The following is a 27,913-nucleotide window of genomic DNA, read 5'->3' as shown; positions in this document are numbered from 1 at the left end:
TTGTTTGATTTTAAAATCAAACTTGACCTTTAATGACTGATACATGGTAACCTTGCAACACTCACTTATACATAAATAACTTAAAACCATGAGCAAACATCACACGTCAGCATTTTGATAACAGCTACTGGTTTCGAACAAAAAATAATTACTGTTAAGAGGTATTTTGCACACGTACGTTTGTAAAGAAAATGAGAAAAAAGTGGAATGTTTAGTACCTTCAGTATCTTCTACTACTGGGTTTCAGACTGCGTGGACAAGCAACAGATTCGTCATCCTTTTGGTTTAGGTTATAGTGTTCGTAGCGGCTTGTTGTTTTCGTTGCGAGCCGGTATATTTTCCACCGCCGCTTTCTTTATCCTTGTTCGTCCCTGCTGTAAATAACGTCAGCAGGCTGATAGTTTTACACAAAAAAAAAACAGCGTTCAGAAGAGCACAATCAGTAGCTATCAGTAATGCCTCTACACGTACTGCACCTGTGCTCACAGAGTAACACCTGCAACATCTATCTGATAAATGAGAACCGAAATCGTGACTTAAGAAAGATGCCTACGATGACCATCAATGCGACGTACTAGAATGTCAATCTACACGTGTATAAGTGCCTATATATGGATAATGGCTGCAATAATTCATGGAGACTTTAACTTCCACTATGTTTTTTTTTTTTAAGTTATTGATTGGGAAAAAAAAATAAAATAAACAGAAAAAAAAACCAAGTTGTGAAACCAATTCTGAGTGGCACAGGGTCACAAAAGAAACATGTCTGAGTGCCTGTACAGTGAAGTGAAGTAATGGACTGATAGCACAGCAGGTGAAAATAAGACGTGTGTGACACAGGGACTGTGTGTGTGTGTGTGTGTGTGTGTGTGTGTGTGTGTGTGTGTGTGTGTGTGTGTGTGTGTGTGTGTGAGAGAAGAAGTAGTGCTTCAAAATGTAAGGTTGTATCCGACCTGGGTCAAATAGCATGTGAAAATAATCACCGGTGTTGTTTAACCTGCTTCAGATGAACCACATACTTGTAAATCAGTGGGTCGTGCGTGAGGGTCTTTTGGTGCGTCTGTGATCTGAAATGGCTTCTTTTTTTTTTTTCCGAGTGGATCTGATGTGGTGAACTCCGTCCGCTCCTCCGGTCGCACACCGGGAAGTAATTTTCACGGCGGTATTTCACCGAGGTCGGCGTTGCGTTTCGAAACGTCTCAGGTCTCCGCCTTCTCCTTCTGCTTCTTGCTCTTTTTCAGGAACGACGGCGGCTTGAACTTCTTCTTCTTCTTGGACGGGGACTTGGAGGGGGAGCCCTCGGGGGTGCCGCCCGGCAGTTTGGCCGGCGGGGCGGCGGGCGCGGGGGAGGTGTCGTTGGTGGAGAGGGCCTTCATGCCTTTCTCCAGCTCCTCCGTCGTCTGCTTCTCCACCTCGCCTCCGTTCTGGACCGCCGTGGAGTCGGGCTTTGCCTCCTCTGCGCCGGGCAATCGTTTAAAAACAAACAAACAAACAAAAAAAAGCAAAAGAATATTCAGCAATCAGACAAAACGTCTGGAGTTGGGTGGAGCTGCAAAGGCCTTCATGCTTGACGCGTCGCAGCAGATCAACATGCTCGCTCAATGAGAAGTGGGTTTGTCAGACAGGTTTTCTGTACTTACTAGGGAGACAAGACCAAAGCAGCAGAAGTTTGTTCTATGAACCGGCGAGGAGTGACACGGAAAAGGACAGACAGACAGATGGACACAGAAGAGACAGTGGATACGGAGAAAGATGACGAAAAGGGCTGAAATGCGGCAAATATAAAAAAAAAAAAAAAAAATCAAACCATAACGAAGTCAGCGGACATTTTGACTTAACGACTAACATTAATAAAGGCTCCATTTTCCGGCTCGGCTGAATGCACCTTTTATTATTGTTCACTTGAACCCCGTGAAGTCAAAAATGTCTTCCTTACACACACACCGTCAAAAGCTGACAGACCGCGTTACTCCTCCGATTATCTCACACGCGACGGACACTCAAACCACCTCGATGACTTCTTGATGTACAGAAGACGCCGTCAGCCGTTTCTACCGCACGTCTTCGCAGGATATACTTCAAATATTAAATGTTAAAAGTGAGACGTGTTGATTACGCAGAGAAACTAGGACGCGGTCCGCGACGACAGATGCTGCTGAATATTTGAAATGAACACGAGTGAAATTCTTTTAATAAGTGGAGGCAGAAACTTCAGAGATGGAGATCCCCAAAAAAATAAATAACTACATTTGTGTTTTAAGCCCCTGATCTTTTTTTTTTTTTTTTTTTTAAACAAATAAAGAAAAATAACTGCTGACAGCTGTCATCATTTTTGGATAGATAGCAAAATCTGTTTATCAAATTATAGATCCTTTAAGATTTCTGAAGGACAAGACTTATTTTAGATTTTCTCATATCAGGTCACCTTTTGGTTGAACAGTTCTAATTTTCTTTTTGTTGTTGGGGAGTTTTATTATATTTAATTTGGGAATGTTTGTTGGCTCTTCTTTTATAACAGGATTTATCCAATATATGATTGTGTTTGTGGTAATTTTCTATGAACCACCTTTTTGTGTTCTGATTTTGTGCTTCCTTTTGTGTCGTATATTGAAAAGTTTCAATATTTCCTTTGTAAATAACCTAAGTAAACATGTTTAATGTTCACATTTTGTATTTTTGATAATAAAAGATTTTTTTTAAAAGTGTGAGGCGAATAGCTCCATTTCTTAATTGTCTCTTGATATTATATTCTGACCATCAAACATCAACTTAAAGTCCACTTATCATCCTTTTCCGTGCTTTTAACCGCATCCCGCAACCACTGAGACTTCCTGTGTAATAGCTTCATTACGAGCAAAAGCCATCAGCTGTTGAAGCTGCAGAAAATGTTTGAAAGTGGACCATAACTACTATTTTCCAAATATCGGAATGGACTTTCACACTCAATTTTTTTCTGTAAATATAAAACGAAAATAAAATAATCTACACCTGAACGTGTGTTTTCACCTGCTGCGCGTGAGGAGGAGTAACACGGCCGTCGGTGAGCGTTTAAAGCATGAGAGAGGGCGGGAGCAGCGCTGAGCCGCGCAAAACAAATAAGGCAGCCGGGTCGACGACCTGCCGAGCCTCACCTGGGAGAGGAGCTTGGCTGGGCGGGGGGGGGCCCTTTGTGGGGGAGGTAGCGGAGGGAGACTCCTTGTCATTTGCCACCTCCTCCCCTACTCGCGCGCACACACACACACACACACACACACACAGTGAGGGACAGTGAGGGCTCCGCTGGGCTGCAAAGTTAAGACACGTGAGGTGAAGAAAAGAAGCGAACCCAGTTCACACCGGTGGTCGCGGGTGGAGTCTCGATTGGTTAACGGTGCTGTGTGCAGCATTATAACTCCGAATATGATCAAAAACCCACAAAAAAAAACCAAAAAAAAAACTGTTGAGAAGATTTGAAGGTCTCCACTAGCCTCTACTATATTTTATAGTTAAATTAAATTAAAGGATAGATGGTTAAGTAACTATAAAAAAATGGGAGAAGCTTTAAATTTGATATTTTGGTGTTTAAAATGGTACACACAACACCTTTGAGAAGGTTAGAAATAAAGTGTGAAACGCTTTAAAAGACAAAGTGAGTGTTGGTAAATTAAGCTGCCTTCACTGCACCGTATTGCCAAAAATATACAGACACCTCAATGATACTATGAAAGACAGTAATGGTTTACTAAACAAGTGACAAAACTAGATTAACATAATCAATAAGTATTAGATTTGGTCAAATAATAAAAAATTACGCAATGGAACAAATGTATTTTCTTTTTCAGCTCCTTTTTTTCTTTGTTTTCAGCATCAATTTAATAATTTATCCGAGTCCTTCAAGTGTCCGTATACTTTTGGCCGAATACTGTGTAGACGTAGAACTTCTACACCAACAGTTAGTTTAATATTGTAAGTATGGATAAATAGCGTTGACAAAAGTTGAGCTGAGTGAAGTGTACCGTTGGTCCCTCCGTCCTGCTTCCTCTGCACCTCCTTGCGGTACTCGTCCAGCTCCTGGTCCGTCAGCTGGTTGAAGGGGTTGGGAGGCTCTGGCTCGGGTGGGACTTCTGGGGGGCTGACTGGAGACTGATGGACAACCGGAAACACACACGAAAACAAAAAACCAAAAAAATCACAGCTTTTAACTCCGAAGATGGAACGGAGGACTCGAGAGGAGGGAAAACGAGACGTTTACCGGAGGAGCGTCCTCCGTTATGACGCTGGCGAGGACTTGAGACTGCGGCCCCCGCTGTTTTCATGTCCTGACGATTCTGCTGTCGGATCTGAGGAGAGAAGAAGAAGAAGAAGAAAAAAGGTCTTTGTAAACATTTTTGAATCGTGTGACTTTATACGGAAGGAAAACGGATACTGCGGGTGTCGGAAAAGGAAAACGTCACCTTGTTTCGTGTCTCGATCACTTCTTGAGGGTTGGTGAAGAGAGGCACAAACAGGTTTGGGTTCTCCATCTTGATGGATGTGCTGCCAGCTTGTGTCATTTCTTCTGTCTTCAGCCACTAAGAGGAAGAAAACCAAACATTAAAACCACATCTCAGGGCCCGCTGGGAATGTGGACACTTACAAACCAAGTCAGACATGAGTTTACAGTAAAATAAAAAAAAGCTACTTGCTTCCTTAAAAAAAAAAAAAAAAAGTATTGCTGTGTTCCAAATGTTGTACTTGTGTACTAACACTCACTATTTTGAGTGTGTTCACACTGTCCAGTACAGAAACATGCAGTGAACTACGAGTACCAGGATGATGTATTCAAGATGTTCCAAAAAAAAAAAAAAAAACAAGTGTGAATCGCTGGAACACTTTCCACCCTAAACGGGCGCCATCTTGGCTGCGTAGAGGAAATGGGTGTGGGGCCACCGACTTAAAGAATTTTCAAATTAAGGCGAGGAAGCTGCAGCTGTTCCTGAACACCACACAAACGTGTTTCTTTTGAGTGTGGCACAAAAACACGTTGATTTCTGGGTAAAATAATTAAAGCTGCAGATATTTTGGCGGGTGATGTGTTCACATGCTGAGGTTATTTCCGGTCAGGGCAGAACTGCAGTGTGTTGAAAACAACACTGCCCTGTCAAAATAAGAGTCCTGACATGGAAGAGCACTGTTTGTTTGTGTACTTATTTGGAACAGCACGTGTTTCCATGGAGAGATTTATTGACAGGGAGTATGTTTTGCCACCAGGGGGCAGACTTTGCACTGCAGTAGTCATCGCAGAGATGGTGGGTTTCCCCTGCAATGCAGAGAAGAGGTGAGAGAGAGCGAAGAGCCTGGGTGGGAGGGATGGGAGGGATGGGAGGAGGAGAGAAAACAGAGAGGGGCGGCCAAGCTCCTCCCACTGATGCAAGACATCGTGATCATATTGTTTTTTTGTCTTTAAAGGACTCACAGCTGCACCTCTGTTTTAGCCTCTCCTCTATAATATCTGGAAATAAACGAGGATGAAGAAATAACCTTTATGAACGCACATCAAATATGACGTATACCTGGAAGGTGGTGAGGTAATTATTCGGTTACCGTGTCCGCTTCCTCCTCACATCATCTGTAAATGAGGCTCCACACTTGAAAAGGTTGAAGGTTTTTTTTCTTCTTCCCCTCCTCACAGCTCACTTTAATCTCACCTCTGCGTTCTGATCCCTCGACTCTTCACTGCTTTTAACTCTTTTTTAAAAAAATTTTTTTATCCCTCCACATTAAAACTGAAATCTACCAATCCTCCCGTTTAAGCTATGAAGCATCATTGAGGTCACAGCGGGCGACGTTTGGTTATAGAGCACGTTGGCTTGAGTTAGTTAGTGGAGAAGATGCATGTTTTCTGGACTCCATATTCTCCCGGCTGATCCCCGTCACCCAACCCCCTTCCCCCCGGAGCCTCACGGTGCTGCGCTGGTGTCCCGGGCTGGCCTGCTCCTGGCTGATCTTCTGGTAGGTGTTGGGGGTGTTGAGCCAGCGGGTCCTCTCCTGCTGCTGGCGCTGGGCGAACGGGTGCTGCCTCAGGGCCGGGTGGACTCCGTCGTCGTCGAACTGGTGGAAGGCCGTGACGGTCGCCGGCACCTCCACCTCCCTCCGCGTCCGCGTCCGCTCCAGCAGCACAGGGAAGCGGTAGGCGTAGCCGGTACGGTAGCCCTGAAAGACAACAGAGGGGAGGTGTTTCCGGCTGCGGGCAGGTAGTGTTGTTTCCCAGTGCTTTTGCTGCATTGGTGTCATGTTAAGATGAATCATAATCAATACGAGCACTTAATTGATATCTCTAGCTTTGCAGGAAAGAGAAAACAACACTTAAGCAAGTTTCAGAAAGTTTACCATCAGCAACCCACAGGAAGGCTTTTATGCTTTTATTGTGAAGCAGCTACAGGAAATGCAGCTGTGTTTGGTAAAGTGCTTATGCAGCGATGTAGAGTGGATGAACATGGGAAAGATCACCACGTTCAGGACGAGCAAACAAAGACTGGTTTTTGGTACCAAGTCAAAACTAGTAATGTTTTTAATAGTGTGACTGTGTGGCTGATCTGTGAGAATGAACTGACTTCTTGTGAATAAATAAAGCTAAACAAACTAACTAACTAACAAACTGACTAACTGGCCGATCAACTAACCAGCCAACTAACCAAACAACTAACAGACCAACCAACTAACTGACCAACTAAGCATCCAACAAACTGATTGACTGACTAACTATTGTGGGATTTCAGATTTGGTTGTATCCGTTATCTGGATTTAATTACCTTGAAAGACAGACTAATTTAGATGATTTTGTTTTATGGCTTCTGTATATATCAACTTGTACATAATATCCAACGTTGAATGATATTTACAGCAGTTAGAACAGCAACTCCCACATTACAAGAATGCAACACTTGCATCTACAGATAAATGCCCGTGTTCAATAAAAACGGGTCTCCATAGTAATAAGTGGATATTTTCGATAAGAAGATGAGTTTTTAAACATTGCGTGCGAGCAGACAATTTTAAAAGAGGAAATCAAGCATGTTATTGAGGAGCTGCCACGAAGTTGGAAGAGTTGCAGGAGACATGTTTAAAATGTTTAAAATCAGAGCAGCAGAGGTTGAGATATCCTCACTGGTAGCTCCATGTGTGGGTCAATGCCAAAGATGGAAGACAAACTGAACTCCATGTGTGAAAAAAATGGTGGAATATCCCTTTAAACAGAATCTAAACCGCCGTTGTACGCAAGTTTCTGGAAACAGTTGCCTACCAGGTTATCCAAAGTTCTCATGAGGGCTTCGAACTCATGCTCCCCGACGCGGGTCTTATGCAGGGGCCCGAAGGTGGAGCCCGCCCAGCCGACTGTGCCGGCCGGGTTGGGTTTGTGGGTGGTCCGGTCCAGCAGGATCAGGTTCTGTTCTCCGCCGGAGCAACACAACGCTGACACCTGGCAAAAAAAACAAAAAACAAAAACATAAAATCCAACCAACAGCAGTTTTTTTTTAATTAAAAGAAAGGCCATTAAGTTTATTTGATGTTTTCTGCTTCGCACACATTTTTTCATACAAGCACGACACTTCGCACAAAAGCGTCTTTCCCATATTCACTGTAAGTCAGACAGTGTTTGATCCACGACCTCACAGTCATATCTGCATCCCTACAGGCTGCTGCTGCTGCTCCTGCAGGGATTACTGCAGTGTCTCTGTGGTATGCGACTGTCCTGAAAGTGTATTATACTGCAGTGCAGAGCTGCTGGCTGAATTACAGTGAAAGGGTACCGAGAGAAGGGCATCTGCACAGGTGTAAAATGTACCTACACATGCTAGTTCACTTTCCCACTCACACCCACCCGCGACGGAAGCACTCCAATACGTCAGCTGTGTGTCAATATAGTGTGTGTGTGTGTGTGTGTGTGTGTGTGTGTGTGTGTGTGTGTGTGTGTGTGTGTGTGTGTGTGTGCGCGCACTACCTGGATCTGGCAGGCTGCCTGGATGTGGAAGATGGTGTAGAAGGCCTCCTCCATAGACTCCCCCAGAGCCACGATGCCGTGATTCCTCAGCACCAGAACCTGGGACGAAGAATAAAATCAACATCGCAAGGAGAATTAAACCGGCTTCAATGCTTCACCCAGTAAAAAGGTTACATGACATTAGGACTTCTCTTGCATTCATTGTTAAAGCTCAAACCCACGAGGGAGACACAGCAGCAGCAGCAGCAGCCGCCGAATCAAACCGCGATCTGTGGCTCGTCTCTTGCGGCCTCACTGACCTTACAGGTGGGTCCTAAGCTCTTCTGCAGCTCCACCCTGTCCTCCTCCTCCTCCGTGGCTCCGTTGTAGTCGTAATAGGCCACGTCACCGACCAGCAGGGCCTCGTGGGACAGCGGCATCAGGCCGCTCTTCATGGCTGAAACCTGCAGACGGTGTAAGCTGTCAGTTGTGGCAGCAGAGATTCATGAAACACGCTAACGCTTTGCAAGCTAACGCTGCCGTCCCCCCCCCGACTCACCGCAGCCGTAGCCGGCGTGTGGAGGTGCAGCAGACAGCGAACGTCCGGCCGGGCCGAGTAGATGGCCGAGTGCAGGCTGAACTTCTCGGGGTCCACTCTGAGGTTGGTGCTGCCCTTCTCCACCACTTCGCCCAGGATGTTCACCTTCACCTGTGAAACCATCACCAGAGAGATTTCACATTCAGGAGCACCGGCGCTTACATAAAATATATCCACAGTTTGATGAAAAATATTTGGTGTTTAGTTAGCAAAGCCGTAATTATGTAACCTGCTTACACCGGAGATATTCTAATAGCGTGAGTTATAGAAGTTTGTTTAGCTGACTGAACACTTTTCAATTCTTTTGTAGCACGTTTCAAGTTAAAACTTGTTGAAGAGTGTTACGATGATGTAGGCGGCCTTCATCCAAACCATGTGGGACTATTTAGATGAGCTGGGGAGGGGGGGGGGAGCGAGGAGTGGATGTGACACTATGCCCCGCCCACTATACCAAAACCAGGCATGTCAATCAAACCAGACACCCGTCCAAACATACCTGTCGTTGAAGTCTAATATCTCATTAATGATGCAATTATTCACAGAAGAACCACCAGAGAACTGATCAGAAGCAGTGGATTTATCTAATGATACCACAATTATTTGTGGAAAAAAATTTACTGGCTTTGTATTTCATGAGAGAAGTTGCCTCCTTTTTGAAAATTGGAGCCAGCCCCAAGTGGCCCCTCAGTGGAAGTGCATATGATATTTGCTAACTTTCTTTAAAAAAGGAACAAAACATTTATACTCTCGTGAGACTACGAGGTTACCCAACCAATTGTAGACTGGAAATACAAAGATAACAGGATCTTTTATTCTAGACAAACTGTGGAATTTGTTTTAATAGACTCGATTGGACGCCATGAGATTGCTACAACTGTTAGTATCGCTTCATCTGGCTCTACCACCGCCGCTACTGTTGGAACTACATCTAGAAATAAACGATCTCACTTAGTCCCCGTCCCCCACTGGTAGCTGATTGATCCACCCTACAGAGTGGTTGGGCAAACCTTTCATGCACACAGGGTTTCTAGACTGTAATCACAGCGAACACCAGAAACTGTGATCCCTGGGTGGGCGGAGCCAGGCGTGTATATTGTAATTAAAATGTGTTTCTTTTTTTTCTTTTTCTTTTTTCAATAACACTGGTGCCAAGAACATTGTGTGCAGCACAAATCCTGACTCACCAGGCTGGATCCAGTCACCTCGCTGTAGGCCAGGCCGTCTGGAAGCACCAGGAAGTGTTCCTGCTCTTTACTCACACGCAGCTGTTGGGCGAAAGGACAAAACGTTTTGCTGCTGTGTGAAAAACCTTGCTATCCTAACCTGCTATCTTTCCGTTAGCACAGAAGAAGAAAACGAAGCACAGAAAACGCAGATTTCTATCATCTAACCACAGATAACGGGCTTTTCCCGTCTATCTACTGTTTGTGTGTCCCCTGTCCTTCATTTGTCTTGAAGGTAATCATTGTGAAATCATATTATAAATGGCTTTTTTTTTTTCCACCATTCATATTTGGATTTAACCCTCACAATGCATTAATACTGCTGTCAAACCAATGCATGACTCACTAGTAGTCAATTCTTAAGTTAATAAGCCTGTTTGAGTTACGCAGTTTAACGCAGAGGGAAACTCACCAATCGTCATCCAATTGAACACAACCGTGGACTTACATCGATTTGTCTCGGCAAAAGGAAACGTGGAAGTTAAAGTGAGGAGGTATTGAAAACTAACTGTGAGGCAGGTGCGGCTGATCTGAGCCCAGCCGTACAGGTCGAACAGGCGGTGGGTGCTGGCCAGCTTGCAGCGCATCAGCCTCTCGCCCTTCACCATGCTGCCGGGCTCCCAGCCGTGCAGGTCGTTGATGGGCGTCACCATCATCATGTCTGCGCGGCGGGAAGAGGAGGAGGATGAGGGGGGCGGGGGGAGGAGGAGGAGGGAGAACCAGACAGAGAGCAGTGAAGATGATGGAGGAGAGTGGGTGATATTGAACATTAGGAAAATGACACATCTGGTTTGTGCCATCTCCTTTTTTATCTTAATAATGTGGACGTTTTCTTCCTGTTTGCTGTTAGTGTACGTTTTGTCCAATTAAAATCTGAATTTATTTGTATGACATGTCTCTAAATAAGAAGTCACACGCACTGCTCAATGATACTTTAGTTTAACTCTAATGAAACAATAAAAAAAAGAAGTCCCAATGGCACAAATATGTTTTCTCTTTGTAAATGTAATTATTTACATTTTTCACTTACACTGTAAAAAAAAAGGCAACATTGAGAAAACAAAGCTTTTTTAAGTTCACACAACTAATCGGTGGCGAATTGAAGTAACAAAACATTTCAAGTTAAAGGGAAAAGTTCTCTAAATAAAAAATATGCAAACAAACAAACAATAGACAAACACCTCCCACTGTCAGTCCACATCTACTGCTGCTTCCAGTGTTGCAGCTGTTCAGTTTAAGAAGTTTATCAACGCGCGAGCTAATTTAAGTTTTATGTAGAATCTAAAAAAAAAAAGGGATGCACATTTCTTATTATGTGGATGAGGTGAACTAGAGCTGCGTTTCCAAAATGAAAAATAAACACTTTTGTGTTCAGGAACAGCTGCAGCTTTAATTTGAAAATCCTTTACGGTCGGTGGCCCCGCCCTCTTTCCTCTACGTAGCCAAGATGGTTTCGTTTCTGTACTTGACTTATACACTCTAAATAGTGAGTGTCAGTACACGAGTACAACATTTGGAACACAGCAAAGGTTATAATGTAATGATGGCATTTTTTTTTTTTAAAGTGTGTTCAAATTATTAAAGTTTTTTAGTCAAACACGTACTGGAAGGGGAGACCGGCAGGGCGGTTGGAGAGCCATGCGACGCCATGTAGTCGGCCAGCTGTCTCAGCGCCCACAGGTTGGACGAGCTGCCGCCCTTCTTCATCTGTTCCTGGATCAGCACATCCAGCTCCTCTCTGAAGGACTGCGTGCACACGCACACACACACACACACACAGATATTAATATATTATCACACACACACACACACACACACACACACACACACACACACACACACACACATGTACACGCAGATCACACATGACAAATCTTTTTCAGTTTCATAACAATTATCAGTTTCCTGAACAGATTTAATGTGAGGAGATGAATCACATCTGGAGAAGCGAGAGAGAGACAAGAAATACAAACAAAAAAAAAAAACACGAGACAAACAGCGAGCTCACCGGACTCTGAAGGAGACTGGAGATGCGTTTCTTGTGCGGCGGTCCGGAGCCGGGGGTGGAGTGCTGAGGGGACGGGAGGCTCTCGGGAACCCCATCGCTGGGGCTACGCTGCACCGGGGTGCCCATCGGGGTGGGAGACTTGCTCATCTTCTACTGTTTTGCAGTGGGTGTCTTACAACCAGGCGTGGGTGGGGGACAACTGTCCCGAAAAAAAAAAAAAAAAAAGTACAGCCGATAACGTCATAAGTGGGTATTTGCACGACCAAATAACATAAAATATTCTAATACAGTGAATGTAAAAGTGTGACGGGCTGGTGCGCGTATGACAACAAGAGGAAATACAACAGTTCGTAATAAAATACACGATAAATAATAATGCTTTAAACTGTTGCATGTTTTAATTAAAGTACAGCTTCATTTGAAATGGTTCCAGCTGCAGACCACAGAGCAGCCAGAGTTTTCCAATTTCACCGTTTTTTGAGAGACAAAAGGCAGCACGGCGCTTGCACAATTTAATCCTTCAGACATCTGCAACACTTTCACTTCCAGCCACAATGTAATTCAGTTAACCTGAAGCCAGCACTTATCCAGATTGGATCCTTAAACTTGAGTCATCCATGTGCAATTAAGCGTTTTTTTTCTTAATGTGGCAGGAAATATGATAAATCGTTTGACAGGTTCAAGTCCAGCTAAAAACCCGAGTATATAACAAGTGCACGGGGACACATCATAAATAAGAAAATAGCAATATAAATCACACACTGGATAATTATAACCATTCATGACAAATAGACTGGTCCTTTTTTATGGAAAAGACTTGAGACATGAAGAGTCTGATTGTTGCTCCGTCATTGGAGGTTTTTTTTTCAGGACACAGTTTGTATTTTGAAAATATGTTACTATCTACCACTTCCTGTTTACACCCAATAAAATAAAAGCACGGTCCAGTAGAGGTGGAGAAGATTTCAATTAAAGATTAAAGAAGGTCATCAACAATTTAGAACACAAACAACACAAAAAAAACAACCTTGTTCAAATTATATTAGCCTAAAACAGCAGCCATAATCCTTCTCAGATTAACATGAACATTTCCGTCACGGCTTATCTGAAGAAACATAAGTGAATGTGCAAATGTGAAAATAATATGTTTTAATCCTCCTTAACCTTCACTTTCAAGAGTTCAGAGGTCTGGTGAAGGATCGGATGGTGAAAAGCAGCCCGGAGGGAATCAAAAACTCTGAAGAGATCCAGCCAACATGATGAAATATTAAACAGCAATGTTCATTCAATTAAAAGGCTCACTTGTGTACAATTCAGTCAAACTCTAAATATCTTAGTATCTTGCATTGAAGTAAAAAAAAGAAAAAAAAAGAAAAAAAACTTGTCTGCAAGTACAAAAATAAACATGTTTGACTCTTTTTTTTTTTGCATTTTCAAAGTGGAGCATTAAGATGAAAAACCCTACCCTCGCATTAAGGATGCCGTATTCATCGGTGGGGAGGGGAGGGTTGGTGTCCCGGATGGTGGAGGAAGTGCAGAGCTGTACAAAATGCAGCATTAAGCTATAAGAGCTCGCGTGCACACGGCGGCAGTCAGAGCCGCGGACAGGAAGTCCGCCAGTGATACGGCTCGGTAATTGGAGAACGAGTAAAGAGTTACCGTAAGGACGTTCAGAAAAGAGATGGCCACTCCCCGACTGAAACACACTCAGCTGACACACGCGCACGCGCGCACACACACACACACACACACACACACACACACACACACACACACACACACACACACACTGCTGCGGGGAGCAGATAAGGTCCCAAACACACCACACCCTCCCTCCTTCCTCTGTTACATCTCACTAACTGACTTATTTACCTACTTGATTAGTTGCATCACAGTAACACAACTACTCGTGCATCTTTAGCCGACATGCAAATCCCCACCCCCCCCTCCAAAAAAAAACCAAAACAAAAAAAACATGGCATCACATCCGTCTGTTTTACTAATTTTCAACTGCGGTGCAAAATGCGAAACTCCGGCAGATGACTAAAACCTTTTAATGGATTTTTTTTTTCTTTTTTTCTTTTCCGAAAACAAACTGCGCAGTTTGAATCCGACAACATCAGGCTCAGAGACGCTGGGACGTTACATCAGCTGTCGGAAAAACATCAGAGCATTAAACCCCTCTGAACATGCACACACAAATGATGCATTATGCTTCACGTGAACCTGACTGCTCCCAGAAGGTTTAACTTAATATCAAACCTACAGCTTTTTTTTTTTTAATGGTTTTAACCTTTCTGCATTCAACATTCAAACGTACTCAGACGGGCGTCTTTTATTCTGAGTCTATAAAAGCCGACGATTCAAAGCAGCAGCTCTCTCTCGCTCCCTCTCACAATAGAGGATGGTTTATAGTGTGTATGACTCTCTCTCTCTCTGGGACGGAGGGGGCCCAGCTGCTGACAGGCAGCAGATAGATAGCCTCCCTCTCCAGGGAGGGTCCTAATGACTGTGAAGAGGTAGACAGGGAGCTCTGGCTGCCCGCCGTCACTAGCCACCTCCTCCTCCTCCTCGTCCTCCTCCTCTTCCTCCTCCTCCTCTTCCTCCTCTCCGTGATGGCTGACCATGCTGCACCATCACCTTACATCTGTTTTCACAAAAGCTCAGGAGGTGGTGGAGATGACCTACTGACTCTTCTCTCCTCTCATGCAGCCGGATTCTTACTTCGAAAACAAACAAGTGAAATCCCAACAGACAAATACTATTATCCTTCTTTAACTGAGCGCCTTCATCAGAATAAACCAGCAAATCTGAAATCTGTTGAGATCTGATTCCAAAACAGGTGAACTCAACCGCTATTTTTTTGTTTTTGTTTAAAGAAATGGAGCTTTTAGCGCATCACGTTAACATCTGCATGTGCGTATTGACTGCTGTTAATCTACTCGCTTGCAGTGGTTTTTCGCTCTCTCTGTCTGAGCATCGACATCCAGCAGCACAGAGGCAGATAAGGGTATAATTACCTAAGCAGCTCTGGATTGATTTTTTTTTGGGGGGGGGCTCCACTTTGGTTTATGTCATAATGGCTGTGAGTGAATCCCAACCACCTCTAAACCAATCAGCACATCAGCTGAACACTTTTTCGAATAGGAGGTAAAGCTGAAAAACTGTGTTGATTCTTTTGACGAGTTGCAGCGAGTTTTTGAAAGTAAAAAGTCAGACTTTGCCTTTACGTTTTTTTGGTAAACGATTCTTTTCTAATCTGCTGTAGATAAATTGTTTATATTTCATATTAATTTGTAAGAGAAGGAACGAGAAACTAGCCTTTTAAATCGAACATTCCTGCCTGACGACGCAAAATGCGACTTAGGTGAGCCTATTAAACGAAACGACATGTTTATATAACATGTTATATAAACTTATAGAGGCAATTTAGCTATAATCGACTCTCATTAAAATCGACTCATTATCTTGAAACGTTTGATAGAAGAGTGCCTCGCAGAAACGCAGCCTACACCACATGAAAATGCATTAATGCGTGATCGGTGCAGAGGTATAATTTAGTTGACTCCCTGCAGGACATTTCAGTCTCTGCAGTCTCTTAACGGGAAATTTGGCTTCCACTTCGATAAAACTGTGCTAAATATGAATAAATAATATAAAAAAACAACGGAGCCAATGAAAAAGCAGCTAAGAGCGTAGAGGAAAGTGGTGGAGTTAAGTCAAAGGAGTGTTTATTTTTTTTTATTTCTAACTACAGTATATGTAGTTGCTGATGTAGACTCCACTAACTTCAAATGTCTCAGGTAAACCTAATTAACAAACCTTTAACGGTGTCCTGAGGTCAGATTGTTCCATATATTGCCTCAAATTATTACCATGTGTTCATTTGCCACTTAATATCTCGTGTTTTCTTTTCAAACTTGATGTTGAAGTGTTTAAATTTAACAACGAAATATCCAATAAATCCTATTATTTGTATGAAACAAGGCCTTCCGCAATGTCCAGTTTTTTTTTTACAGCTGTGTCATTTTAGCATCCTTCCACTAACACTACTAGCCTACTGCACTACGAAGCGGAGATTTACACCCCGAGGACAATCCCTGCCGTCGTGCTGCAGCAAAAATAAAAAAAATAATAAAACATAAGAAGCTGCAAAAAGCCCACTTCCAGTGAAGATCATGTGTCACGTGCACGGGGGAGGAAGAGCGCGGGGCCTATCGATCCGGCGAGTGCAGCACAACACGATGGATCGTACGGGTCCCACATTTCAATGTCAGAGCACGTTATGATTTTTCAGCATCATCCGCTCTTCCACCCGCCGGCGACCCCGCGCGCTCTGCACGGCTGCCTAGCAACACTCGCACGCGCTGCAGCATCAGCACCAACACCAGCAGCGGAGCGGATGATCTGCGAATGGCCTCCCTAAAAATAATAATAATAAAAAAAAAAATTTAAAAAAAAAATGCAACAACGCAGAAGCCAGCGGCGACTGCACGGAGACACAATTCAAAAACCCTCACAGTCGCCGACAAATCACTGAATGATCGTCTCGCGTGCCCCGCGTAATGACTCCGCAGCGTCCGGAGCGGTGAGAAGAAGCAGCCCGTGGAAAAACAACGAAAAGCGGCCACTGGCGTCAAGACGCCGTGTGACTGGAGCAGCGGAGAGGCGCTGCCATCACAGACTTAACGGTCTCACTCCACACAATACACACGAGGGACCGCGCGCACGTCGGGGCCTCTTATCCACAGAGCACAAATAAAGAGCTGGAAGCACGCGCCTTGTAAACGAGCTGCTGTGCGCGTGAGCACCGTGCAAGTGTTAATATTTTTTATTTATTCTTTTTTTTTTGCAGGCTTTTATTCGCGTCCATCCGGGACGCACCGAAACGACGAACAAAAACACGGTTAAACACGAGAGCGGGGGACGGCTCGGACATCAGCGGCAAATGTGCGCACAACACTCCGCTCATGCACGCGACAGGGAGGACCCCCGCACTAACGCCCAGTCCTCTCCGCCACGGTTTGCCTTTTCGCTTGACGGCTACAGCCGAAACATAAACGCACCTCGGAGCGGCGTACTCACCTCAGTGCATCCTCGGGTCCGCGTCCTGGTGTGTGGGTGCGGCGCACCCGCAGCCCGCCGCCGTCCTCCGAGCAGGCAGATGTGGCGGAGTTACAGCAGGTCCGCGTGCGCTGGGTCGTTTCCTTTGTCAGACTGTTTTCGGGGCCTCAGCTGATATCAAAGTCAATAGACCCTGGTGGTTTTTTTTTTTTTTTTTAATTCGCTCGGTGCTCCTGGACCAGCCCACTGCCACGCCTGTCCACGGTCTGACACCCAAACCCCCCTCCGCCCCCCCCCCCTAGTCAGATGACTACAGCGGCGGTGCACTTGGTCATTGTGTTTGGAAAAAGCCAAACAGCCCTGATGGGTTGTTCTCCTTCAAACGTTGTTCTCGGGTGTTCAGGCCCCATTTCTCGTCAAGCAAAAACATATTTCACACGAGAACCAGCGCCACCTTCTGTTGGAACAGAGGAGAGCCTGAGCAGCACGATGTGGCGGATGCTGAATATTTGAAATGTTTAAATCACATAAATACTGGATACACGTCCAATTAAGGAGTTTTACTTGCATATAGTAAGATTCTAGTAGTTTGCTATCTGTGCCAACTACATCAGCTGGAACACACGTTAATGCATCAGTGACTACAATTAATGCACCTAGTTGAAGTTTGCTTTTTAACCCCTCTCTTCTTTGCAGATCATTTCAAGTTGTTGTTTTTTTTGGGTTTTTTTTCCAGACTGTCTTTATATTGTATAAATTTACAGTTGAATATTTCTTTTCTTTTTTTTTTTTTTAAAGATCATTATATAGAACATTTTTATTAATATATGAAGAATACGTTTTTGCTGAAGGAGTTGTATTAACTTCTTTTCACTTCAAAAATCAACAATTATGACATTTGCCTGGGGATGCAGTGAACTTTACATAAACTCTAATTACTTTTGCCACTGAGGCAATTAAAAAAACAAAACAAACAAACAAAAAAAAAACAGTCTTAAATGACATGATGAATACAATAAAAACACAACAACAGGTCATTTCAACATTTCCCAGTTGTATTTTTGAAATAATATTAGCAGGTAGTGTGATGAAAATATAAACTGAAATTAATATAGCCGTCTTGTACATTTCATTTTAAAGGCTACCAAGTATACAGTTTGCAAAATCTAAACAAAAATCAAAACATATATATTCACTTAAAACAAAACTGAAATGTTGAAAGCAAAATTAAAGACAAAATAAAAGTCTATTTTCTTCAGGATAATGCCTTTCTTCAAAGCAACAGGTCCCTAAAAATAAAATGAGAATTGTTGATCAAAATGCAAGTCTTGATGTGAAGAGTGTAGATCTATCCAATAGCACGAGTTCTGACTAAATTAAACTATGATGCTGCTGGTGATGTCGACGTGTTTAGCGCCTGACGTCACGTTACAGAGCACACAGCTGGTCTGACTTGACAGTGAAGCTGGGTGCAACACACCACATTCCACCACCAGAGGGCGATGTAGCAATGCATTTCAAACCGGTGGGGGAAAAGAATCAAGTACAAAAATGCAATAGAGAATATCACTTCTATATGCGAGACGGGACACTTAATCAATCCAAGTCATTTTGATTTATCATAGTAGGAAGAAAGCAGGTGTTACTAAAAGTATTAACAATAACTCGTCATCAATAACGCATCGTTCCAGTGTCAAAATAAAAGCCACGGCTGCATTATAATGAGAAACACCAAGAAGCTCAAACTAAAACAGCTACACGCTATTAAGTCACTTATTTTATCATTCACACCCATGCTTTTGTCTTTGGGACCCACGGTGCTCATTTTGTACAAATTGTCAATTAGAAATCTATTAAAATATATTCTCATTCAGACCACAAGAGGGCAGAATTCTTTACAAATTTGGATCTGGTACCACAAACATTTATGATAACATTTATAAGAAACAGCAATAATTATAACGTTTATCAAACCAGCCTGATAGTTACAGTGTGTTTTGAACAATAATTTACACTTTGCTTGAATTGTAAAAGTTTTCCCAACTTTTGGTGTTGCAGTAATTTGTCTTCAACCTGAAAAAGTATTTCCGAGAACGGATTTGAAATATATATTATATATTTTACATATGATATTAAAATTCAAACCTGGCAGCTTTCCAGAGTTGGTCCAAGCCATCTGCTTTAAACACCAATCAGCATGGGTGAGACATCTGTTGATTAAAGGAAGTTTTAAATTGCCTGTGACTAAAACGGTGTTAATCATTCTTTTCCTCTCAGATCCTTCACGAAATGAAAAGCACAAAGAACCAGTATAATTATGTATAACTACAAGGTATTTGAGGACAGAATAGTCAGAGATGTGTATTGTGCTAAAGTTAAAATTTGTCACTTCAACAAGCCGATTTCCTCCGCTGAACCTTACGCTACACACACGGACGTTGAAAGCTTCTGAGAAAATCATATAAATTTAAGTCTTCATCTCGTGTCACATCAATTCAGTGAACAGCACAATGGTACAAGTGTGGGAACTGTGACGGGTGGGGAAAAAAAAGCAGCCACATCTTGATCGAAGCCTCTTCACCTTGAATTATCCAATCAGACGACGAGGTACTTGTTTGAATGCGTCGGATGTTAGGGCCACACAATCAAAAAGCATTGTGCTGATTGCCCCGTTCTTACCGTGGTGTATACCTGCCATGTCGGTGCATGAAATAAACATGTTGCTGATTGCCTTTTGTTTGCCGGCTTCATATTTGGGGGGAAAAGTCCCACAAAGTCTTCCGTTGGAAACGTCGCACCATTTCTCCATGACTGACAAGAGATTTCTGTGTTTACGTAATTAACTAAAATTCTGCATTGAGAGCTCTTCTACAAATCAAACAGAATAACCAACTGATTTCTTTATTCACAACCCTAACCGCTGTTAACTTGGAGGAACGATTTAATCCTCACATATCAACGGAAAACAAAACAAAAGCAAAGGCGGCAGAAGGAATATTAAGTCGGTTTCAAACGCGCATCTACCAGCAGCTGCAGGGATTTGTTTGACAGTTTGTTTTGTTAAAGAATTCAGTGTCGTGTTCAAATTGTTTAAGCAGGTGAAGAGGTTTCAGAAGTCATTTAAATAATATTTGCTAATGAGATCACATAAAATGTGAATTATATACAATTCATCTCCTCTCTGTAGATGTTGTCGCTGCCGACTGTTACAGGGGGGAATAGAAGCTAGATTCCTCCATGTCTTTATTATGTACGGTCACTGATATTTCATATGGGGGACAGAGACTCTTTACAACACCGAATAAGGGAAATTATTCTAATAAAGCAAAACATTATGGTCCGCAAAATTGACCAGAAGTAAAGTCAAATACTCTGCTGCTTTTGAACATTATGAACTGCCTGGATGAATGCAAGAGGAAAGTACTGTATATTCTCTATTCCTTTGTATGTCATAGTTGATGCAATATGAACTTTGGAAAGAGGAGGAACTAAAAACTGGCGATTTATAAAAAAAAGTTTTTTTTTATTTTTTTTTTTTAAAAAAGGTGTTTATTTTCTCTGATTATTAAAGGTTAGGTAAGGTAGAAGCACGCTAATGAGGATGGAAACCTGCGCTGACGTGGCATGAATCCCGTCAGCCTTATACTGGATGCACAAATTAAGCGTAAAAGAACCAATGGAAAAACAAAGTGTACATCCCCAATACACATCTAACAAGTTCTCCTCTCTGAATCATGATTAAAATCTTTCCGTTTGATTGACAGACTGAACATGGACCCTCTAAGCAACAGTCAATCTTCATAATTGCTGCCCTTCAACAGCTGCCTGGCCGGCATCGGCTGAAGAGTGGCTCGACGAGCACGGAGCAGAAATTTAGGTTTAATATCAGCAAGAAAAGTTAATAAGTTACCGAAGTCAAATCGGGTGCTACTTGGATGATGAACTGGTACGAAGGCATCACACAATGCTGCAACACCAGCCTGGTCATATCTCCGTCCTCTGTTACCGGCTCTGGAGGCATGGTGAAGTCGTCGTCCATGTGCTCATCTGACATGCTCAGCAACTGCAAGAAAAAACATTCAAGTAAAAAACAAAAACAAAAAAAGCATAAAATTTGATCCCTCTGCTACCGAATATGTGTCTGCTATAGGATTACTGGTGAGTTCACAGTATTACTGTACACTGTATTGATTTTTAGTAGTGATTAAACTATGCATAAAAGATGCCCTTATCCATCCTTCTTAAAAAAAAATAAATAAATAAAACAGTTTCATCAAAATATACCTTATGTTTTCACATGTCGTCGGACAGCTGTGACAGAATTGAAAGTTTGTAGTTACTGCCTCCAATCTAATAAATTATTATAATAATAAACAACAGTTTATCAGTCCATCCTTTTGGACCACTTTGAGCATGATCCATGTCTTCAGGGACAGGCCTGGCAATTGTCTGCCTCCTACCCCAAAAGACAAAATGAACCTCAAATTAGATTTGATAATGTGTCCTCTTCTTTTGTGGAGTACCGCAAAGCTTAATAACAGGTCCAATTATATTTTCCCTGCACATCCTTCCTCTCTGGGGTCTATGCTTCTATTTGTATTCTGATGATACATCGTTGTACCTCCAGATGAATCCCAGTGCTCCACTTAGTAGCACTTTCCTTCGCTGTGTTGAGTATGCAAGTCCCTGGATGGCAAAAAAAAGAAAAAAGCTTCCTTCAGCTAAACAAGAAAAAAGAAAAAAAACACAGCTTCGGTCCTGCAGCTCACTAAGCAACCACAATTTATACCTTCCGGTCCTCTGTCAGTGAATGTCAAGCGAAAGAACATTTTTGAATTAGTGAATAAAGTAATTTAATTTTAAGGCTGTAGGATGTATTACCCATCTGCACCGCTTGCTTAAATTCAACAGGAAAACAAAACCAAGTAAAAAAAGTTTAGAGAACAGTGGACAGATGACAGGTTCAACTTCTTTAGACCACGGTCAATATAATCACCACAGCTAAATAAAGAGCTCGCCGTCCAACTGAAATGCTGAAAAAAAAAAAAGAGAAAAGAAAGTTATTTAATATGATTTTACTAACTCTTGACAGAAAACTTGGCGCATGTTTGCCAATCAGACGCCTCCTCAGACACACCACTATTACAAACAAGACACTTCACAGGAATCCATATTGAATCCAAGAAAAAAAAAAAAAAAAAAGTAAGCACCTGCATCGACAGAAGAGGCGTATAATGCTACTTTAAAGATAACCTTTAATTTGTCGATATTGAACGGGTGCTGAAGAAGCTCAGCAGCACTTTCTGTATGACGCAAGTGATTCAACACTTCCTGGGAGAGCGTTCTCTGGTAATGGTGGAGGAGAATGAAACGCAGGCAAAAGGGATTTTTCATAGCTTTGCATCCCCAAAATGGATTGCGTTAATGGTATTATTTGTTGTTGATGATGACTACGATGATGAATAAATGTTGAGGTAGTCATTATTACATGTTCTATGCCTGAAAAAAAAGCTGTGCTACTAGTTTTTCTTAAGGCACCAAAACCTGCAGATGAGTCGAGGGTCACGTGTAGATGCAGCAACAGATGGAGGGGATGAATTTTTTACGACTGAAAAGTACAACTGCGCACTGAAGTTTACTTTGCTTGGCACCTAAAGCGCCTAATGGTTTTCCAGCAGCCTACTTGAAAGACTAAAATGCATAAACAACGACGGCCTTTCAGGTCCACTTCTGTTGGAGAAGCTTCTGAGAAGCAGGCAAAAGTATGCCTGTTGGGCAAGATGGAGTCACTCAAAAGGTTTTTGAAGGTATACGAGGCTTCCTTGAGCTGCATGTGAACAGAAGGAAGAGGGTTAGGGTTCAGTGACGGCGCTCTTTGTGATCCTGCCAATAGTTGGCGCTGCTGAAGTTAAGCACACAAGTACAAACGTTTTCTTGGGAGTGGAACATTAGTCCCGATCTCGTGCACATCACGGAGCAAAAATAAACAAAAAACGAGGCTTCAGTGTCTCCTTTGTTGGAAGTTGCAGTAAGTTGGGGAGAAAGTTGAATCTTTGTCAGCAGGCTACTTTTTGAGTGATGGTTTGCGAACGCGTAAATGGAAACAATTAAGGGCCTCTGCTGCGTATGTTGTGAAGCACACTGTAGTTTATGGTCCATATCAAACATAGATGTTGAATCTGGCACATGATAATCCTCGTGCTGCTCACGTCGATTTTTTTTTTTTTTTTTGGCCGGGTTTAAAGGGGCACGCTATTTTAAGTGTTGTCACACATATCATGTAGCTGGGGAAACCAAACCATACTATTATACACTGCATCCAATTCCTGTAGTGTGCAAGTCATTTCAGTGTGTTTTGGTTGATTGTAAAGAGACACTTCTTCCTTCAAAATTTGGCAATAACTTTTTTAGGACGGTGAAGTGTGCAATAATTTCCCAGAGATGTTAATAACGCGCAAGATCCCAATTCCTGGTGTTGTAAACAAAGTTCTTCTCAGTTCAAAGTTCTGGGGCAGGTGAGGCTGCTGAGACCTCTGTGGCGCTGAAGTTGCTGCTTTGCATGTCAGTCTTGAAGCTGGAAAAGTCCGATGGGGAGCTGTCCGGCCCTGAAATAACTGACCAGGTTTTGTCTGTGCCCTCAACTAAAAAGGAGAGTTGTCAAACTCTCATCCGTCTGAGCCTCAGCACTCAGACTTGATTAAGTTAACTGGATCGCTGTTTGATGATGTTCCTTCTCAGAAAAAATGTCGTTGATGTGGGTGACTCACGACCTTTTAAACAGCATCCTTACCGAGGGAATCAGGACAAGTGTTGCCGTCTTAAGCAGTTTTTTGTCTTTTTGATCGGCCCGGCAGCCCAGTTTCCACAGCTCTAATTATTTTAATTTCAGCCAGCATATCAGCCTTTTGTTAACATGTGGTGAACTGAGGTAAATGCTTTTGCTGTTCATTGTTTACCAATAAATTTAATGTTTTGTCTGTTTTAATTATGTTGGACCTCTTTAGCAGACACAATGGCAAGACTACAAAATGAAAAATACAAAAAAACAACACTCACATCATCCACTCTCCATAGGTCACTGCCGAGGACTTCAGTCTGACCATAAGTGATTGCATTCTTTAGAAAATCAGCCCCACTGCCATCATCCTACAAAATAGAAAATAACTCTAATCAACATTTCAAAATGAGTGGCAGGTTGTCCTTGAAAACAACAGATTTGTCCTTCGAAAAAGTCACACTGACTGAAGTACTTACGCTGTCAGTGTCCTGCAAAACTGCAACAAGCAATCGAATGTATTCCGCCGCAGCTTTAAGTGTGTCCACTTTACTGGGCTTTCGATCAGGCCTCATCAGTGGCACCATGCGTTTCAAGCGGGAGAACATGGTATTCAAGTTCCTGATCTGCGCAGAAAAGAGGCTCTAATCAACTCTGTGAGACCGACGACGGGATCATTGCGAAATCCTTCAACTGTGATGCAACCTGAATTTAAGGTAGGTAGGTAGTTACTTTATTAATCCCCAAGGGGAATTTTTTCGCTACAGCAGCATTTATAGATACAGGAAAGCAATAAAATAACAGTAAAAAATATTAAAATATAAAAATGCACAGTATATATATTTTCATATTTAAACAAACAAGAAACACAGACAACAGTGTTATTGTTGTGTGATGGATTTTTGCCAGAGGTGAGTTATTGTACAACCTTATTGCAGTAAGCAAAACACGCACATGATGCTGATGATGAAACAGGACCTGAAGCGGGCACAATTTACATAATTTTGAAATCCACAGGCAGCAATTTAAGCTCTGTATCGACACAACCCAGCAGATAATGCAAAGAGAAGAAATGGAGAACTGAAGTGTGCATATTTGCACTCATTAAATGATAACATTATCAACACCACCAGTATTTTTTTTTACAAAAAAGTAGTCATGATATTACAAACATCCTGAAAGCTCGTGCGGAGAATTTCTTTGACTACTTTTGCATTCACAATCTGCTTTCCATTCCCACCGATCCATATCACCAGTTGCGTGTTGGTCCAGTCCAATTATAATAAACGGGAAAGACTCGGCATACGCAAAAGAGAAGATATGATACTTTTTTTTTTCTTTCTAAACCGTATCGAATACCTCGCTGTTGCTTGTGAGCACAGCTGCAGCTGCTCTAAAAAGTGCAAGCTGTTATTTACATACAGATGTGTTACTAACACATCACAAAAACTTCAGGAAGGCAGCAAAAAACCATCACTGCACACACACAACTGCAGCATGTATGGTGTCACAACAATTATAAACAATGCGTTTGCACCATCATCCGAACAACTGCAGTGCAGCCACGCTGCTGCAATCATAAATCCCAGGTAAACTCCCATCTCTGGCAGCAGTCAGTGTGCCAGCTGATGAGCCAGCTCCTCTAGTGTCCTTTTCAAATGCAAATGAAACGACACATCCTGCTGCGATCCCACTATAATACACGACACTGCGGATCAGAAGAAGTTATTGTGAGATAAAAGCAAAAGCAGACCTCGAATATATTTCACTGCAATAACAACTCCACCGAGCTCATGCATGCTCGGCATAACAACGGGGGTTCAAAGAGTTGCTGTGTTTGAGACTCCACGTGCCAAACTGCGTTTACAAATCGTATCATTTAACAGCTTTACTCTCGCTGCCAATCATGAAACTTTTAAAAACAGTACATAGGCCTGTGTTTTTACCCTGGGGTAAATTCGGCGTATTTATCAGTCACGTGGTACCAATGTTGAATAAAAAAAAATTAAAAAAGAAAATAAAATAAACTGGTATGAACTTGCGAAAAAAAAACAACAACCTCAAGGCTGACGTGTATTACTGTTGTGTTGCAGCCGGTGGAGATAATAGTCGGTGTGTTAAATATAATAACCGCAATTTCCATAAAGTTTTTACAGAGTTAATATCCCGCTGCATTTTAGGATTTAAAAACGGGAGAGGGAGGGAGGGACAGCTAAGCTACATGCTAATGTTAGCCGAAAGAGTTCCGGGTGAAACCGACTCGGAGAGAACATTTAGCCGACATTCGTGGTTCATTTTTTTACAATTAAAACTCACCCTCAGTCGCTCCTTGGCGTTGACTAATTCTCTCTTTTTCACAGTTTCGCGGAAGTCCTCGGCGACGAAGTACGAGCCTTCCCTCCCTCGCCTGTACTTCTCGATGTTGCTGTACACGGGGAGGGCCGACACGCCGTTCAACCGCTTCAAAATGTCGCCCATCGATTCCTCCTCCGGGACCTTCATCGTTAACGAGGAACCACGTGTTCATATAACTTTTTATTTTATTTTATTTTATTTTATTTTATTTTTTTTATTCCCCGCCGTGGTCCCGCGTAAATATGTAAAGTTAAAGAGGACTTCCGGCGGGGCGGAAGTCGCAACACCTGTGTTTAATTAGGCCTCCAGCAGCCACCTGAGCCTGTCAATCAAAAACTCCACAAAAAAAAAAAACCAATTGAGGTGGGACTCCCACCTGCAAGTCAGGTGTGATTCACCTGTGTCAAAAAAACAGAAAAGTTCAGAACTAAAGCTCGAGGGATTGGTTCATGTAAGTACGTTTGCGGTTAGCTCACAGAAAATAGTTTTGTTTGTCTGTTTTTAAACATAAAGCAAATCAACAACCGGCTGTGCAAGTCATTTATCTGTCTCTTTCAGTATTGGTTCTATATTTGGTTGGTCTTGATCCTTCTATTATCTAATGGCCTTCACAAGAAGGATTCAAAAAGACATTCAGCTTGTTCAGGCAAGCTCTTTTCGCACTGAATTTTCTATGATTTTCAATATTACTTTGCTTAGTTTCTACCTTGGAAACATTCTACGCATTTCAAGGAAAACATGAACATTGAATAGAGAATGAAAAAACTAAAAGGAAAGTATGAGAAAAGGGAGGGAAGTTTTTTTTAGTTCGTTCCAAAACCTTGAACATCTTGCATTCAAATTAGAAAAATATGTTGTTTTGATCTTTTTTTGTTGTTGCCATATTTGGATTTGTATACAAATTATTTTCTCCACATCTTAATGTAAAATTAACCTCTTAACTTGCAAAACATTCTCGGGATATGAATTAAGTAAATTGAAATATCATAACTAAGAGCTTTAGTTTAATTCTGCTTATATTAATGAACTTTTTGAGAACATAATTTTGACCTTCGTGGCGTAATAGTGCTAAAGGCAAAGAAAAGTTTCTCTAATAAGGACAATATGCTAAATTTGTTATTGGCCAAACTTTATAAAATCATTTTATTTGACCTCTAATAAATGTTTCCATAGCCTCTTAGGTATTTCAGTTGGAACTTTAACCCGTTCCCTTTGTGCAGAAGCTTCCAGCTCACTGATATTCTTTGGTTTCTGTGTTGCCAGGACTTTCTTTAAATCTTACCAAAGATTTTCAGTGGGAGTCATACCCAAAGGACTGGCATGGCCATAACGATTCCTCAGTCAGGCTTTTGGTTGACTTGGTCATGTGCTTGGGATCGTTGTTTTGTTGGAAAGTCCATGCTTCACTTTACACACTGAGGACCTCAGATTTTTCCTTTATAGTTTACAAAGTCAAACAAAGTTTGTGAGATGAAGGGGAATTAACAAACCAGCCCATAATTCAAGTCATGTTAAATACTGTAATTTGATATTTATCCTCCACTGAAAACGTTTTTGTCTGTTTTCTTTTTAGACATTCGATAAACTTCCACAGAGAACAATGATTCTATCAGAACAAATTTAATATAGACATTTTAGGCTAATTATGAGATAAATATTTATATTTAGTGTATTTATTATGTAAATTTTCTTTTTAATACAAACTGAATTCAAATTGCTCTTTATTTCACACCAATATCACACTTATTTTTCCAGAAATAATTACACATTACAAAGAATTATAATTTTTTTGTGTTCACAGCCACACAAAAGAAGAATATGAAAGTAACAAATTGCTATGCAGTTCAATGCCCTGCCTGCCGATCATTTTAGTTTAGTTTCATTTAATAGTTTTTAATTTTATTTTACTACCTCTATTTTTGATTTGTCATTTTTATTGCTTTGCCCTGTA

At 42.0% G+C, this 27,913-nt stretch overlaps 2 protein-coding genes across 2 annotated transcripts; both read right to left on the bottom strand.

The window, feature by feature from the left end:
- Window positions 1-17,268, bottom strand: add2 (adducin 2 (beta)). Its single transcript, XM_069166025.1, is given in 16 exon segments — window positions 1-1,456; window positions 3,132-3,218; window positions 3,996-4,122; window positions 4,232-4,282; window positions 4,284-4,319; window positions 4,434-4,550; window positions 5,923-6,171; window positions 7,262-7,438; window positions 7,961-8,059; window positions 8,260-8,403; window positions 8,499-8,648; window positions 9,722-9,802; window positions 10,270-10,421; window positions 11,365-11,506; window positions 11,769-11,967; window positions 16,854-17,268. Coding segments are annotated over 15 exon segments (2,016 nt in total). The 5' UTR covers window positions 11,916-11,967; window positions 16,854-17,268; the 3' UTR covers window positions 1-1,199.
- Window positions 17,269-18,977: 1,709 nt separating this feature from the next.
- figla (folliculogenesis specific bHLH transcription factor) lies at window positions 18,978-26,109 on the bottom strand. Its single transcript, XM_069166178.1, has 5 exons — window positions 25,924-26,109; window positions 24,087-24,233; window positions 23,889-23,978; window positions 20,743-20,895; window positions 18,978-19,042 (listed from the first exon to the last, which is right to left on the bottom strand). Exons 1-5 carry the CDS (start codon window positions 26,107-26,109, stop codon window positions 19,025-19,027), a joined length of 594 nt encoding a protein of 197 aa, XP_069022279.1. The 3' UTR covers window positions 18,978-19,024.
- Between the last annotated feature and the right edge of the window lie 1,804 nt (window positions 26,110-27,913).

The sequence above is a fragment of the Embiotoca jacksoni genome, unplaced genomic scaffold (genome assembly GCF_022577435.1).
Source record: "Embiotoca jacksoni isolate LCO1_2020_lvr unplaced genomic scaffold, fEmbJac1.0.p SCAF_37, whole genome shotgun sequence".
Lineage (NCBI taxonomy): Eukaryota > Metazoa > Chordata > Actinopteri > Embiotocidae > Embiotoca > Embiotoca jacksoni.
Note: the sequence above shows the minus strand (reverse complement) of the source record. Positions and strands in the feature narration are given on the sequence as shown.